The sequence below is a fragment of the Macaca mulatta genome, chromosome 7, assembly GCF_049350105.2.
Source record: "Macaca mulatta isolate MMU2019108-1 chromosome 7, T2T-MMU8v2.0, whole genome shotgun sequence".
NCBI lineage: Eukaryota > Metazoa > Chordata > Mammalia > Primates > Cercopithecidae > Macaca > Macaca mulatta.
Window position 1 is genome coordinate 28776326 of NC_133412.1, and position 17476 is coordinate 28793801.

At 38.1% G+C, this 17476-nt stretch overlaps 1 protein-coding gene across 14 annotated transcripts in view; it reads right to left on the reverse strand.

Annotated features, from left to right (window-relative positions):
* DMXL2 (Dmx like 2) overlaps nucleotides 1-17476 on the reverse strand; it is a 173291-nt gene that overhangs the window by 24186 nt on the left and 131629 nt on the right. For 7 of the 14 annotated variants that reach the window (XR_013395581.1, XM_015142247.3, XM_015142245.3 and 4 more), the window contains 6 exons: nucleotides 13970-14234; nucleotides 8548-9629; nucleotides 7950-8141; nucleotides 6253-6329; nucleotides 4568-4695; nucleotides 2035-2283 (listed from right to left, as the gene is read on the reverse strand). Coding sequence is in view for 11 of the 14 variants with exons in the window: in XM_015142247.3 (XP_014997733.1) it covers nucleotides 2035-2283; nucleotides 4568-4695; nucleotides 6253-6329; nucleotides 7950-8141; nucleotides 8548-9629; nucleotides 13970-14234 (1993 nt within the window). In the remaining 3 variants the exon portion in view is untranslated. Of the gene's footprint in view, nucleotides 1-2034; nucleotides 2284-4567; nucleotides 4699-6252; nucleotides 6330-7949; nucleotides 8142-8547; nucleotides 9630-13969; nucleotides 14235-17476 lie in introns of all 14 variants that reach the window. The other 7 variants (XR_013395582.1, XR_013395580.1, XM_015142246.3 and 4 more) reach the window with 1 other exon arrangement.

Here is a 17476-nt window from a genome sequence, read left to right on the forward strand (position 1 = left end):
ATCCAGAATATGATCACTTTTCATTCTGACCATAACTAACACCCTAGGATAAATCACTATTATTTTTTAATTGAGGCAAAATTTATACAACATAAAATTAACAATTTTAATGTGTACAATTCAGTGACATTTAGTACATTTAACATGTCATGCAACCACCACCTCTATCTAGTTCCAAGCATTCTTCTCACCCCAAAAGGAAACCCTATATCCAATAAGCAGTCACTCCTTATTTCTCCCTCCCACTAGCCCATGACAACCAAATCTACTTTCTGTCTCTATGGATTTACCTATTCTGGATATTTCATATAAATGGAACCAGACAATATGAGACTTTTTGTGTCTGGCTTCTTTGGCTTAGCCTATTTTTGAAGTTCATACAGATTATAGTGTGCATTAGTACTTCATTCCTTTTATAGCTGAGTAACACTGCACTGCACGTATATACCATACATACTTTGTTGATCCTTTCATCCTTGATGGTAACCCACAATTATCTTTTAAGTGGACTAGCCTCCCCACTACCAGGCTCCCTACTCTGATTTATGTTACCCAGTCTATTCTCCACAAAGCAGCTAGAGCGGTTCTTTTGAAAAGGTGAATCAGATTATGTCACTCCTTTCTTTCTTTAGAACAACTAACACTTTTACCATGATCCTAAAGGACCTTATTCCCGCTACTTTTCTATTCTCACCTCCTACCACACTCCCCCTCTTCACGAGAGCCATGATGGTCCCCGGGTAGTTCTTGGAAAAGGCCAAACTCAATTCTACCTCGGGACCTTTGCATTCATCTGCCTGGAATGCTCTGGTCTCAGATATCCACATGGTGTGACTCCTAACCTCCTTACAGCTCTGCTCAAATACTATCTCATCAGAAACATGTCTTCCAACCCCCTTACCTAACCTGGTCTATTCCCATTCCCTCATCACTCTCTTTCCACTTACTCCGTTTTTATCACAGTTCTTATCATACCTGAAATATCATTTGTTAATTGCCTGATAGGTGTTAAGTGAATAAATTAATGCAAATATAAATATGTACTGGCAGGTTTTAAGCATGGAAGATTTGATGGATAAATTACCACGAACAAAAAATCAGAAAACTCAGGCAGAGAAATAAACAATTTTGAGGAAACACTTAAGTTTAAAGTGGACTACAACCAAGCAGCAAGAAAGAGATTCAGAGGAATGGAAGCAGTGGGAGTTGATGAGATCATCTCCCTTACAATGACTTACACAGGAACCTATTTATTTAACTCAATCACAGACAATGAAGACAAAGGTTAGTGTCATTTAAACTTGTGTGTCACTGATTCCTCATCTGTAATATGTCCATTTCTAAGGATGAATTAAGATGATTTCTATATATGAGCATCAAGATAGAAATCTTTCCTGTGGCATCAGTCTATACCCTCACCACATCCTATCATCTTCAAAAGTGGGATGAAAAATATATTCTGGTCCATGAGGGAAGAAAAAACACACAAGGAAAATGGAATAATACTATCACATTGAAGACTAAGGGAACATATTTTAGAGAATAAAAATAAAATAGAATTTTGAAACCATGTGTATGATCAGAATGGCTATCTTGCACATGACCATACATTTAATCTGAAGCCAAATGCTGGTATGCGCTAAAGATTTTGAACACTTATTTAAATTTTCTTTCTGTAATTAAGAACTATCCTTTTTGTTTTTGTTTTCATTTTATTTTCTTAGGAACTATCCTTTTTGTATGACTTTGTTCCTTAACATTGTTTCTGTATTTACCTTTTTACCTTTCCTCTATTTTTAATCTTCTTCAAACATGTCCTGCTTTATCAACCTCAAAAACATTATTTCTATAAAAATAAAAGTAACAAACTATATTTTTATTATATCATGGGTTTAATTATTTGCTGTCATAACAAGAGTGGTTATGCTTTAAGCATCGCTTATTTTCAAAGTGAAATTTCTTAAAACATTAAAAAATTTTAACATTCAAAATTATTAACATTTACATACATTACTGGTATCAAACTTATCTTACCTGAAATATTTTCTGATTGTCTTCGAGGTTTCACAACAAGTTTTACACCGCCTCCAAAAACAGCAGCCCACATTCGATTATTTAATGGGTGGGCTGCAAGCCGAAATAATTCATTGGAGGAATTTGTAGCAAGAGCATGTATCAATAAACTTAAGTAAACAGCAACAACAGCTTCACATAACAAAATGTTCAGTTTTGGCTGGTCTTCATCTTGGGCTGAACTCAAGAGATTAATAAGTGAGCTCACACCTATAAGGGAATATAAAATCATAAGAAGTATGTAAGGATGAAGAACCAGAAGGAAAAAACATCCAAATTTGCAACTTATCCAAAATTATGCATTTATATTTTACAAAATATTTCCATAATTTGAGCAATAAAATAAATAATGATAAGAATGGATTAGAGCCTATAAAATAAAATCATCCATTTGTCTACAATGATGTAATAAATGAGTAGAGGACCAAAGGTGAGAAGGGGAAGCTCTTTCTTACAGTAGAAGTTCAACTAATACATAAAATGAGTGATAGTGGTAGAAAATCACCGTCTAGTAACCCCACAGTAATATGATTCAGGCAAACATCATCCCTAGATGCTAAAATTAGCAAGGGAAAGTATAATATTTTACACAGTCTCAAACTCTTCACAAGATACTGATTAATTACAAAGGAAAAAAAGTAACTTTACAATGGAGAAACTTGGCAGAAACCACCTTACCAAGTGATCAAAGTTAATAGCAGTTGGGGCCAAATGACATCATATGCCTCTTGATACCTCCTACTGAGAAAGGCACATCTTTTTTGTGGTATCCCTGCCCAAAAATACGTAACTTGAATCCAACATTAAGAAAAAAATCAGGGCTGGGCACGGTGGCTCACCCCTGTAATCCCAGCACTTTGGGAGGCTGAGGCAGGTGTATCACCTGAGGTCAGGAGTTCGAGACCAGCCTGACCAATACGGTGAAACCCCATCTTTACTAAAAATACAAAATAATTAGCTGGGCGTGATGGCGGGCGCCTGTAGTCCCAGCTACTCAGGAGGCTGACACAGGAGAATTGTTTGAACCCAGGAGGCCAGAGGTTGCAGTGAGCTGAGATTGCACCACTGCACTCCAGCCTGGGAGACAGAGCAAGACTCTGTCTCAAAAAAAAAAAAAACAGAAAGAAAGGAAAGAAAGAAAGGAAGGGAAAGGAGAGGGGGAAGGAAAGGGGGAAGGGAAGGGGAGGGAAGGGGAGAGGAGGGGAGGCGGGGAAGGGAAGGGGAGGGAAGGGGAGGGGAGGCGGGGAAGGGAAGGGGAGGGAAGGGGAGGGGAGGTGGGGAAGGGGAGGTGAGGGAAGGGAAGGGGAGGTGAGGGAAGGGGAGGGGAGGCAGGGAAGGGGAGGGGAGGGGAGGGGAAAGGGGAAAGGGGAAGGGGAAGGGGAAAGGGGAAGGAGAAGGGGAAAGGGAAAGGGGAAGGGGAAAGGGAAAGGGGAAAGGGAAGGGGGGGGAAAGGAAAAGAGAAAACATCAGAAATGCCCAAATTGAGAGAGACTTTAAAAAAATAACCTGCTGGTACTCTTCAAAATGTCAAAGTTGTGAAAGAGAAAGAAGGAAGACTTTACTCCATATCAGAGGAGACTAATGAGACATGACAACTAAATGTTACATATGGGCCCCAAAAAGCACATTAGTGGGACAACTGGCAAAATTCAAAAAAGGTCTGTAGATTAGAGAACATAAATGCTAAATTTGGTAATTATGTGAGAATGTCTATTTATAGGAAACACACATTAAAATGTTTAGATGGAAAAGGATACCAGGTCTGCAACTTACTCTCAATTTAAAAAAAAAAAAATACACTTAGATACACGCAAGTGAGTGAGAAAGAAGAAATGAATGATAAAGCAAGCATGGTAAAATATTAACATTTGAGGAATCTGGGTGAAATTTAGTATTATGTTTGCAATTTTTGCAAGTCTGAAATTATTTTGAAATAAGAGGTTAAAATGAAAACAATGTGTTTCTATAAGGCAATGGTTAAAGTAATCTGAAATATACACTTAAGGTACTGAAGAGAGTGGAGAAGTTTTGAAATAACTGAGGTAGAGAATGAGAAAGAGAGCCAACCAGAAAAAAAGGACTGTCAGACTGCATGATATATGTACCGTAGAACAGTCACTCCTACCCCAATACATAAATTTACACGCCCAAGAACAACTATATTTTCTCTGGTATGTCTGTGATTTTCTAAGACTCTAATTCAAAATTCCTAAGAAAGATAATGTGCTCCATCCTTATGAAGGATGTTAAGACATTGCTTTTTTACGTTGCTTAACATAGCTGGTTTTATGAAGCCTTAACTTCCTGAGTCTTCAGACAATACTGCAGTACTTCATAGTTCCTAATCCATAGCAGAAAAATATCATCAAAAAACAAAGAAAGCAAGAAACCACTCACTAAATCCAGCAACAAGCAGGAAACTGGTCAGTAGACTTTTAAGAAGAAATTGCCAAATAGAAGATTTTTTTTTTTTTTAAATCACTTAAATTCTCACCAGGCCACTGAGCAGGAGATGAATTTGGTGTTGCGTGTTCTTCAATGCTTTCTGTCCTTAGTCTTCTACGATCACTTAAAAGAAGTCCTTGATAAGCCATTCCTGTAAACTGATTTCCTTCTGTTTGACTGCTAAAACAAATAGGTTTAGTTATTTATCATTGTAAGAGAGGTAATAAAAAACTGCACTTTATGCACATCATCTATTTTAGATGGCTACTTTAAGAAACAAAAATTCTTAAAATGCATTCACTGTTCTAAAAAAAATTTATTTTAGAAAATTATTGAAATTAGTTACAAATGCTTATTTTTTTTTAAAACAAAATAACAAATTTTACTACGTTGGGCAGATGACATTTATTCCTTTAGAATTTTCTCCAGATGCCACTTTAATACTTTAAAATCTTTTCTATTTGCAGTAATTTTTATTTTGTGTTTTTACAAAGTCTGAGGCAAGGAGACTACTGTTGGTACTAGGATATAGCAGGCAGAAAGTTTCAGGGTACTAGTGGGTTGCATTTCTTTTCTCAAAAGTTGTGCAAGCTTAACTCTAAATTAAAATATGAACTAAAACCTGGAGAATCATATTTTAGAAATACCTAAACCTGAAACTAAATGTCCCTAAATATTGTTTAATAATATTTACTTCCCTCTCTATAATTGCTATCTTTGTGAAGCTGGGGAAAATATAAAAGCAGAAAGTCAAGCTAAGTCTAGTAAATCATAGCTGACCAACTAGAAAATACATATTTAAAAACAATGTATTTGCATTTTCATTTGGTGCCATTTTAATGGTGACTGACATCAAACAAGTTATCTTTGATCATTTAGATGACAACAGTCAACTAAATCAACTTCTTTCCTTATTTACATTTCTAATCTTTCGAGTTATTTAGACACAGCCTTAATTAGGTTACAATCAGAGTATAGGCCATTTTGATAGATAATTCTTTACTTGATACCAAATGCTCCCACAAAAGGCTGCTACCATTACAAGAAAGAAAGCTAGACATACATTTAATATCAATTTAATGTGAATCTACTATTACAAACTTTTCATTTATTAACATAATTCATTTAAATCTAGGTTATCTTTCCAAGTGATTCAATTTCTTGCTACTTATATTGCTCTAGTCATTAAAATGCAAAGTACATACTAATGAAGGCAATTTTACATTAGGAAAAATTCAGTCCCTTTCTTCTAATTGATATCACTTCCAAAGACTTTTACATCATATGTAAATGGGTAGGTAAAAGTAATTTAAATAATTCCATTTTAGGAATGTACTTTTTCAGTTTTCAAAAGTATTTTTATTTCAATGGATAATTAGCTAAATAAATAGCTGCTAATCCAATACAAAAAGAAATTGTTTCTAAGGAAAAACAACTAGAAAATTTCATATTATAAGTTATTATGGACAGTAAACTCTTCTTTCTTCAAAACAAAAAAGATGGTAATGATGGTAATTTACATTTACTGTTTGTTACTTTATTTCTCTGTGACTACTAGGTGATAACTAAACAAATAATTATTTTATTTCTGATTCTCTCTCATCTATTAAAAATATCATGGCAGTCATATTTAGGGATTTTTCAGTCCCTAGGAAATAGAAACTTAATATAACTCTGGAACAGTTTAATTGTTTTTGCTGTATTAATACTATTTTGGGTGATTTTTTTTTTTACCTGTAGCTATGACTGTCACATAATGCTTGGTAAATTGATGCAGAAAGTGATGCTGCTAGTGAATGAAGTGTGTGCACCTAAAACCAAAACAGCCACAATTACATTTTGTACTAACATTTCTACACAACAGTAATATTTCAAAAATTAGAAAACATCCAGGAAACCTAGCAACATCATAAGACTGAATCCTAGATGAGACTACTAACTCTGCTTTAAATCTCCTAAAGTAACTCTCACCCACCTTTATACACATGCCACAACAAAGCTGATTGTTTCAGACACATTTTAATCAAACATTTACTTACTGTGAGCCTGCCGTTTACCAGGCCCTGAGCAAAGTGCTAATGTTTGTATTACAGGGATTTGTCCTAGCCTAACAACTAGCTTACTAGCTTAAATAGTAATATTCAAAAAAAAGCAGAAGCAAAATAAGAATAGAATTTTCAGAGCTTTTATTTAAGCTTGCCTCATGAAATTCACCTTGTTGAAAATAAAGACTTGATCTTATCAATAAAAATGAATTAAATCTTTTTAGTAAATGTATCAATCACTGTGTGAAACAGCTAATTTTCCAGAAAGTAAGTAATTTACTTGGTACTCATGAATTGAGGATAGTCTTAGAATTTTACATTTAGAAAGTTTTTAAATTTCTCCGTATAATTAAAAAAAGAAAAAAACACCCTCAAATGCTATACTGAATCAATATTTTCAGACTCATAAAATCTTTAAATTTGAAGGGACCTTAGAAACAGTTTCATATGTTATACAGATTACTCTTTGAAAGCCTTACCCAAATTTCTAGGAACCAGAAATGTTTACTTCGAATTCATATGCTTTTTATGCCTTTTCTGCATGTCCCTATTCACACAACAAATGCTTTAAATAATCTCTGCTAAAATACTAATATAGGTTAATTCATACTATGGATGAGAAGTCCCTAATTGGTTATAACCAGGCCTTTAGAAGAATGTACCGCCAGAGATTAAATGTGCTTGTCAAACAAAACAAATAAAAAATAAGAAAACGGGGGATCTGAATTGTGCGTCAGCCACTAGAACTGGAAAAAGCATAGCACAAATACACTTAGGCTGGGACAGTGGAAGTCTGATCAGCTCCCCAGATCCTGCCAAGCTCCCTAGTGTTTCTTGGACTGTATCAGTTTTTAAGATCTTGGCACGGGGTATCAATATAGTTTGCAATAGTAACTGCCGAAACTCTGATTGCCTCTAACTATTGCCTCCAATAAACACAACCACCAAGGAAACAGTAATAAGGACACTCTCTCTGGGACCATTTGTGACCAATCACGGTTCCCTCCCAGATACTCCCCAACTTATATTTTCATAATATCTTGGCGTGTAAACAAATAATCGTAAATATTTCCAACTTAATGGTTCATTTAAGGGGAACGGAGGATCTAGAGGGATATTAAGTGGCAAGAATACTGTCAAGAAAATTAGTTTTATTGCCAAAAGTATTTGTCTGTCTTAAAGGAAGACAATAATTTTTCCAGAAGTAAGAACACTTGCTTTTAAATTACATTCATTGGACAAATAGTCTTGAACTGACCAGGAGTGAGAAAGGTAGCACATAAGAGCACATTAAAACATTTTCTCTAAGTTCAAATTAAAAGACAGGTATAACATATTTACCTTCTCAGTGTGTATAATATCAAATGATCATAAACTTTACATTACCTTCACATCTTCAATACTGGGATGAGGTGGTGTTTTCATCTGAACAATAGTATAAAGTATATCATGGATGTGATTATTTAAGTACAATACAGGATTAGCTATGACTGTTTTTGTTGACGCAATACTTGCTGAAAGCAGAGGTAGGGTGGTAGGCAGTGGTAGTGGAGACTGGAGCTGCTTTACTGTAGTTTCCTGTGGGTGATAGTGAATTATTTTTTTCAAAGTAGTTAAAAAAATTTCATCAATTATCTGATAGAAATACTGGTGATAAACATTGTGTAAAGGGAGTATGTTCGATCACTAATTTTACACAAATTTATTGAGTACCCAGTATGTACCAGGTACTATGCTAGATGTAGATGGTATATAAAGAGAAATATGACACAAGAATACTCTCAAGCTTTTAAGCCTATTCCTTGTTATCAAAACTTCAGTCTAAGACCACATAGAGTATAAATATCTGCCTCCTATAAAGGAAGGAGCTGAACATATTTAGATTAACTAGCAAAAAGTAGTAAAAGAGCTTTATAGCTATAACTGCAAGAGCTACTGAAATTATTGAAATAAACAAGATTGGAAAAAAAAGTGATATTCACACCTGTTGTGATTCTTGTAGCAAAAATTTGAGTTCCATCCTTACTGAAGCCAGACCACCACCTTGGGCCCCATGAAGGCTACAGTAGCTGAGAAACACTCTCAGGAGATCTTGGTTTTTCTGCAACCACGACTTTCGTCTTTCTGCATGCTCTCGTTTGGCCTGCAATCTTCTTCTTTCTATTTGATGGCGCTCATAGGAACCAATATCTGGTTTGTCTACCATTTCTTCCTGATCCAGTAGATCACTCTCTACTTTGGAATATGTCTTACTAGAATATTCTTTAATAACTGATTCATGATTACATATCTCATGCAAGGCAGCAATTTCCTTTTCAAGCCAGTTGTAGAGTTGAAATCTGAGTTTCCCTCCATCTACTTCATAACCTGTAGCCAATGTTCTTAATTCAGTCATAAGGATCTTTAAACAAGCTCTGAATTTTAGTTGCTCAGCAATCACATCAACTTCAGTATCACCTTCAGGACCATCCTCTTCCTGAGGTGTTAATAACATGTTAGGGTCTGAGGCCTTCTGATCTGATTGTTTATCTTTTTCCCTGGCATCTGTACTTTTCATCACTAAACCAACAGCATCTTCTTCCTCTTCATCTAAGGCACTGTCGTGATCTTCACCCCAATCAAGATTAAGAGGTTCCTCATCAACTTTTACTACTGGCTGACTCCAGTCATACTGTGATGAAGTTACATTTGACCAATCAATACCAGAACTTCCACTGCCATCACTCAGAGCTTTTGATTGTGAAGGTACATCATCCATCTTGTGAGAAATGAAGTCAGGCTGATCTTTTTTTGCAGATAAGGCAGATGTTTTGGTTACTTTTGGAATTTTGGAGAGTACCTCCAAGGCTAAAACAGGGCATCCAACTTTAAAATGAGCATTTGCAGTGGTAAAGAATAATTTTCTTTCTATAAGGTTAATTTTATCAACAAAGTTCTTCTCAGTTTTGAGACCTAAGGTTGCCAAAGTTCCTTCAGGGGAGGCAAGATTTCTTCGAATGAGCAAAGGATGAGTTCGAAGGTAGTTATAAAAACTAAATGCCACTGGGTTACAAGACTTGATGATAACTATGGAAATCAAGGAGATAAAATCACAAAGCATTATGTTAATATGTATTTACATTACAAAACAATAAAATACGTCAGCATTTCTTAAAAAAAAAACATGTAAATATTAACCTACGATAGGTTAAACTATGGCACATACAATCATTAAAACTGTACAGCTGAAATAAAAAGAATTTCCCAATATGCTATGGAGTGATTCCCATCACTATAGAATGATGTCCAGAATACACTAAGAAAAAGAAGATGCAGAAAGTACATGTAGTAACCACCTTTTATCTATATAAGACAGTGAAGAGGAAATACAAATACACACCCATGCATATTGGCTTATCTTTTTTAAATGGAAGACAAACACAAAAAAATTTTAATTGATTCCTTAAAAGGGGAGAGCAAAACAGAGGAAAAAAGCTAGATTCCTCTGAAAATACACTGGTTTTATATATTTTATTTCAACACCATGTCAACATTTTACATAATTTTAAAATAAAATCAAATCTAAACCACAATTCACAAAAGGTAAAATTAAACAAATCAATCTATCGAGTTGGTAGCATAATCACACAGAGATGAAATCTAAAAAGTGAGTTAAAAACAAGTAATTTGACTGTACATCCTTAGCAGAATGCACCATAAAACCAAAAAAATCTGCAAAAAAGCTTAAATTATGCTCAGAATCATGTTATTATAAAAATATCTGTATTATTATTCTGAAACTTATATGAACACAGATAGCAAATAAGTACATTCATGCCATGAGAATTCAAGCATTTCATTATAAGACACAAACTTGACATCTAAGAAGAAAGAACCCTATAATCTATATGTGCATGAGAAATATCAGGGTAAACTCCTGAATTCTTAAGGAAAAAAAATTCCCTAATTCCATTCATTGCAACAGTCTAGAAATTATGACAAGATTAGTACCAATGAGGATCCCAGTGCCCAAACTATAGTTTCTAAATATTATTCCCCACTAAAAGGAAGCAGAATGCTTTGGAGGAATGGTCATTTCCAGGTCTGGGGCAGGAAATGTACAAGATGAGCCTGAAACATTCTGTAATACCAGAAAGCAAGAAAACTATCAAGAAATAATGCCAGAATAATTCAGAAACCTGAAGAAGCTCCATTTGTGAAAGACAGAACAATCTGAGCATCCATAAAAACAAACCAAGAAAATGATGTCAGCAAGATGGCTGACTAGACACACCTGGCATTCATCCTCCAAAAAGAAAGGACCAAGGCAATGAATAAACAGCTAAGATTTGACTGGAGTGTCAAAGGGAGAGCACTAGAGTGCAGCAGGGGAGTGGAGATGCACCTGTGGTGACTGTAAGTCTAGGACAGCAGTGTGGAGTTACCCAGCCTCTGCAGCCCTATCTCCCCTACCCAGACTGGATCTGCCCACAGTCAGGAAGAACTTCTCATTGCAGAGGGGAAAAGGTAAACAGAAGATCCCCACTAGCCCTCATGGCCACCACAAACATCTACAGTCCTTACAATAGAAGAATCCCACAGTACTTGCAAACCCTGTGTCCAGTTTGGAGAGATGTCAGAAATTCATGCAACTGCATTGCCCCAGATTAGGAGCATAAGGTGTGTGCCCTCCACCTACTGCCAGTGAGCCAAGCTGCTGCAGCAAAGTACTATCTTGAGACCAGTCACCTCTGGCATGCGCACTGCTCTGGGGGCCAGGAGTCACTGTACCTGTCCAACACTGGGGCCCCATCTTCATTCCAAGCCCACATGGATAGCTGAATGCTACAATCCCAGCCCTGCAGAGCCTAGGTCCACGATTGGCTATGACTTTGGTCCTGCATGGCAGGGAAATCAACCCCTACCATCACGCTTTTAGTCAGAGAAACAATCTGGCAGTCTTGCCCAGGGTGAACCACTACATACATACCCTCCCCCAAATGAGAGACGTCCCCAAGCCTATGAGCAGCTGATATGCCCCTGGGCCAGCAAAGAAGCTACATGCCCACACTCAGGACCTCAGAAACAGCCTGCAGCACCCCTGCTCCCTGAACTCAGAGTTCTGGCCTGCCAAAGGCCCTGTGCCTGCAATCAAAGCCCAAGAAATAGTCCTTCAGGCCGCCCCTGGCAGCACACCACCAGGCCAGCCAAGCAGCCAAGAGCCCATTTCCACGGCCCTGTGGGCTATCCCTGGTGGACACATCCCAGCCTGGTCAAACAGTCCTGCAGGCAGCCCGCAGTGTGCACACCCCTTAGCCAGTTGAACAGCCTTGCACCAGCCTCAGACCGGAGAAACAGCACCATAGGCCCGTAGCAGAAATGCCCCCATGCCAGCTGAGCAGCCTTATGCCCACACCTCAGGCCTGAGGAGCAGCCTGACTGCCACCCCAGCCAACATAGTCCCAGAACAGCTGAGCAGCCCTGCACCTGCATCACAGGTATACAAATAACCCATGGGCAACACCCTGCAGAAACACCCCCAGGCCAGCTGAGCAGCCATGCAATCATGTCATGGGCCTGAGAAACAGCCTTGTCCCCACCCCCAGGAGACAAAACCCCAGGCCAGCTGAGTAGCCATGAGCCCACATATGAGGCCTGAGAAACACCTGCAGGCTGCTTCTGGCAGGCACACCTCCAGGCTGGCCAAGTGACCATGTACCCACACTCCTGGCCAGAGTAACAGACCTGTGGCCCCAATCCCAGCCAACCAGGCCCTAAGCTGACTGACCCATTGTGTGCACATATGCACCCTGACCTGACAAACTGTCCAACAAGCCCATCCTGGCAAAGCTACATGACCATCACCGCAAACTCAGCCTAGGCAACTGAGAGGATTGCAAATGCCACTAATGTGGATTACAGCTGAAGAAGCTACATGGAGAGTACACTACTGTATCCATCTAACCAATGCACTCCACCACACCAACACCTGTGGACCTATTCATAATAACAAGTCTTTCCCTATAAACCCTACTCCATAAAATTAGAAGAGGCAACTTTTTCCACCAGATGCATAGGATCAATGTAGAAACACACTAACCATGAGAAAGCAAGGAACTATGACACCAAAGAAAAAAATGGAAAGGAAAATACTAATTCTCCAGTAATAGACTCCAGTCATAAGGAAACATATGAAATGCCAGAAAAATAATTAAGGAAATCATAGTCTTAAGGCAACTCATTCAGATACAAAAGGATACAGATATACAACTAAAAGAAATCAGGAAAAGAATTCATGATGTGAATTTGAAATTCACCAAAAAGAAAGGTATCATACAAAAGAACCAAACAGAAATACTAGAGATAAAAAATTCAATGAATGAAATAAAAAAATAAAATCAAGAGCTTCAACAACAGACTAGACCAAGCAGAAGAAAGAATTTCTGAACTTGAAGATAGGTCTTTTGAAATAACTCAGGCAGACCAAAAAAAAAAAAAAAGAAGAAGGAAGGAGGAGGATGAGGAGGAACAGGAAAAAAAATAATGAAGAACGCCTAAAGGATTTATGGGACACCATTAAGTAAACAAATATTCATATTATGGGCATTCCAGAAGAAGAAAAAGGAAAAGGTGAGGAAAACATACTAAATAAAGTAACAGCCCAAAATTCCCAAGTCTTGGGAAAGAGACAGGTATCTAGGTCCAGGGTGCTCAAATAATCCCAGATAGATTCAACCTAAAAAGATCCTCTCCAAGGCACATGGTCAAGTTGTCAAATGTCAAAGACAAGGATCTCCTCATTTTTATTACCAAAAGGCAGTCAGTGACCAATGACCAGTATTTCATTTCTTATGATTTGTTTCAGGAAACAACCAAAGGAACTGGAGGAGGCAGACACAACATGTGTGCACATTCAGGTGCATGTGTGTACAACATATATATGTCAAATGCAACAAGAACCACACTGCTGTGCATCTTACTTTTTTCACTTAAAAATACAGCACGTATTAACACATCTATCTACCTCAATTTTTAATGACACACTGATTCTATATGTGTATATATTAAAATGTATTTAACTATTCTACTGACAAAAACTTAAAATGTTCCATTCCTTTCAAATTATTGCAAACAATGCTGATAAATATCCTTAAGTGCTTGTAATATCTAAATTATTTAGGACAACAAGGAAACAAGAAAATTTACCACAGAGGCATAAAGTTTTTGTATGCTTGTTAAATATATATGTAATTAGAATAGGATGGTAATCCTATCTCATCCTTTAGCCACACAAGAAATTTTAATAATAAATTCTCAAAGTTGAAAAGCAAATCTGGTAATGATTTTTCTTAATCTAAGTGAACATTAGTTCAGAAAGTGTCTCTTCCTTTAAAAAACAAAAAAAAGAAATCCACAAAATGTCCTACCTTGATGTTCATCATCCTCCTTTGGTGTTTGTTCCAGTAATGTGTCCAAGGCTCGGGTGTAATCTTTCATTACCCAATAGGCAAGACTACGCAGGAAAGGATCAGGATGTAATCTTTTGCAACTGAATCCTGAGCCATCCTTTTGGCAACCCAAAATCTTCTGATTTAGGATGGATATATAAGTGGATGAAGTCTCAAATTCAGATTCATATAAACGGGCAATAACCATGGCTAGCTGAATATCTTCCATTTTTTCAAGACATACCTGCAAATTTAAATTTTAATACTTATTTAATGATAATTAGAGAGACGAAATATCCCATCAATACCCTGAAATTATCTACCATTTATATTCTCATGGTGGGGGAAGAGACAGTGAAGGGTAGTTAAATGATTGATAGGAGATTAAGGAATAGCAAAAAGAGTAACAGGTTGGAACTTAGTAGCTTCCAAACTAGACAGATCATTTATAAAATAAGCATGAAACAAAGTATATTAATATCATCTCAGACTTAGATCAATTTAAATAACATTCATTTTTAAAGTAAATACTACATATGACACTAGAATTTATATACCACTTCCTCTTAATTTCCAAATATATTTCTGCATAAACATAAGTATTACTATCTGCCTCATATTTAAATAGTAAATAACTTATAAAATAAAGCCACATGTTCTATTCATAGTCTCTGGGAGCCTATATGCTAATGCAACTACCAGTTCTGAGCATTTGAGGTCATTCAGGCAATATGAGCATCTCTCAGTCAACACTTGTCTTTGCTTGAATATCTTCTAAGCTAACCTTCCAATTTTAAAATCTTAAGTACTGATAATCGGCGCCCAAGATGGCCGAATAGGAACAGCTCCAGCCTCCAGCTCCCAGCATGAGTAACACAGAAGACGGGTGATTTCTGCATTTTCAACTGAGGTACCGGGTTCATCTCACTGGGGCATGTGGGACAGTTGGCGCTGGTCTGTGGGTGCAGCCCGACCAGAGAGAGCTGAAGCAGGGCGAGGCATCACCTCACGTGGGAAGCGCAAGCGGGAAGGGAACTCCTTTTCCTAGCCAAAGGAAACTGAGACACACAACACCTGGAAAATCAGGTAATTCCCACCCTAATACTGCGCTTTACCAAGGGTCTTAGCAAACGGCACACCAGGAGATTATATCCCACACCTGGCCCAGAGGGTCCCATGCCCACAGAGCCTCCCTCATTGCTAGCACAGCAGTCTGAGATCTAACTGCAAGGTGGCAGCAAGGCTAGGGGAGGGGCGCCTGCCATTGCTGAGGCTTAAGTAGGTAAACAAAGTCGCCAGGAAGCTCGAATTGGGTGGAGCCGACCACAGCTCAAGGAGGCTGGCCTGCCTCTGTAGATTCCTCCTCTGGGGACAGGGCATAGCTAAACAAAAAGCAGCATAAACCTCCGCAGAGGTAAATGCCCCTGTCTGACAGCTTTGAAGACAGCAGTGGATCTCCCAGCACGGAGGCTGAGATCTGGAAACGGACAGACTGCCTGCTCAAGTGGGTCCCTGACCCCCGAGTAGCCTAACTGGGAGACATCCCCCACTAGGTGCAGACCGACAACTCACACCTCACACGGTGGGGTACACCCCTGAGATGAAGCTTCCAGAACAAGAATCAGACAGCAACACTTGCTGTTCAGCAATATTCTATCTTCTGCAGCCTTTGCTGCTGATACCCAGGCAAACAGGGTCTGGAGTGAGCCTCAAGCAAACTCCGACAGACCTACCGCTGAGGGTCCTATTAGAAGGAAAACTAACAAACAGAAAGGACACCCCACCAAAACCCCATCAGTACATCACTATCATCAAAGACCAAAGGCAGATAAAACCACAAAGATGGGGGAAAAGCAGTGCAGAAAAGCTGGAAATTCAAAAAATCAGAGCACATCTCCCCCTCCAAAGGAACGCAGCTCATCGCCAGCAAGGGAACAAAGCTGGACGGAGAATGACTTTGACGAGTTGAGAGAAGAAGGCTTCAATTGATCAAACTTCTCAGAGCTAAAGGAGGAACTACATAACCAGCGCAAAGAAACTAAAAACATTGAAAAAAGAATGGATGAATGGATAACTAGAATAATCAATGCAGAGAAGACCTTAAAAGAACTGATAGAGATGAAAACCATAACACAAGAACTACGTGACAAATGCACAAGCTTCAGTAACCAACTCGATCAACTGGAAGAAAGAGTATCAGCAATTGAAGATCAAATGAATGAAATGAAGCGAGAAGAGAAGTGTAGAGAAAAAAAGAGTAAAAATAAATGAACAAAGCCTCCAAGAAATACGGGATTATGTGAAAAGACCAAATCTACGTCTGATTGGTGTACCTGAAAGTGACGGAGAAAATGGAACCGAGTTGGAAAACACTCTGCAGGATATCATCCAGGAGAACTTCCCCAACCTAGTAAGGCAGACCAACATTCAAATTCAGGAAATACAGAGAATGCCACAAAGATACTCCTCGAGAAGAGCAACTCCAAGACACATAATTGTCAGATTCACCAAAGTTGAAATGGAGGAAAAAATGTTAAGGGCAGCCAGAGAGAAAGGTCGGGTTACACACAAAGGGAAGCCCATCAGACTAACAGCGGACTCTCAGCAGAAACTCTCCAAGCCAGAAGAGAGTGGGGGCCAATATTCAACATTCTTAAAGAAAAGAATTTTCAACCCAGAATTTCATATCCAGTCAAACTAAGTTTCACAAGTGAAGGAGAAATAAAATCCTTTACAGACAAGCAAATGCTTAGAGATTTTTGTCACCACTAGGCCTGCCCTACAAGGGATCCTTGAAGGAAGCACTAAACATGGAAAGGAACAACAGGTACCAGCCATTGCAAAAACATGTCAAAATGTAAAGTCCATCGATGCTAGGAAGAAACTGCATCAACTAGCGACCAAAATAACCAGCTAATATCATAATGACAGGATCAAGTTCATACATAACAATATTAACCCTAAATGTAAATGGACTAAATGGTCCAAATAAAAGACACAGATGGGCAAACTGGATAAAGAGTCAAGACCTATCAGTATGCTGTATTCAGGAGACCGATCTCACATGCAGAGACACACACAGGCTCAAAATAAAGGGATGGAGGAAGATCTACCAAGCAAATGGAAAACAAAAAAAGCAGGGGTGGTAATCCTAGTCTCTGATAAAACAGACTTTAAACCACCAAAGATCAAAGGAGACAAAGAAGGCCATTACATAATGGTAAAGGGATCAATTCATCAGGAAGAGCTAACTATCCTAAATATATATGCACCCAATACAGGAGGACCCAGATTTATAAACCAAGTCCTTAGAGACTTACAAAGAGATTTAGACTCCCATACAATAATAATGGGAGACTTTAACACCACACTGTCAACATTAGACAGATCAACAAGACAGAAAGGTAACAAGGATATCCAGGAATTGAACTCAACTCTGCACCAAGCGGACCTAATAGACATCTACAGAACTCTCCACACCAAATC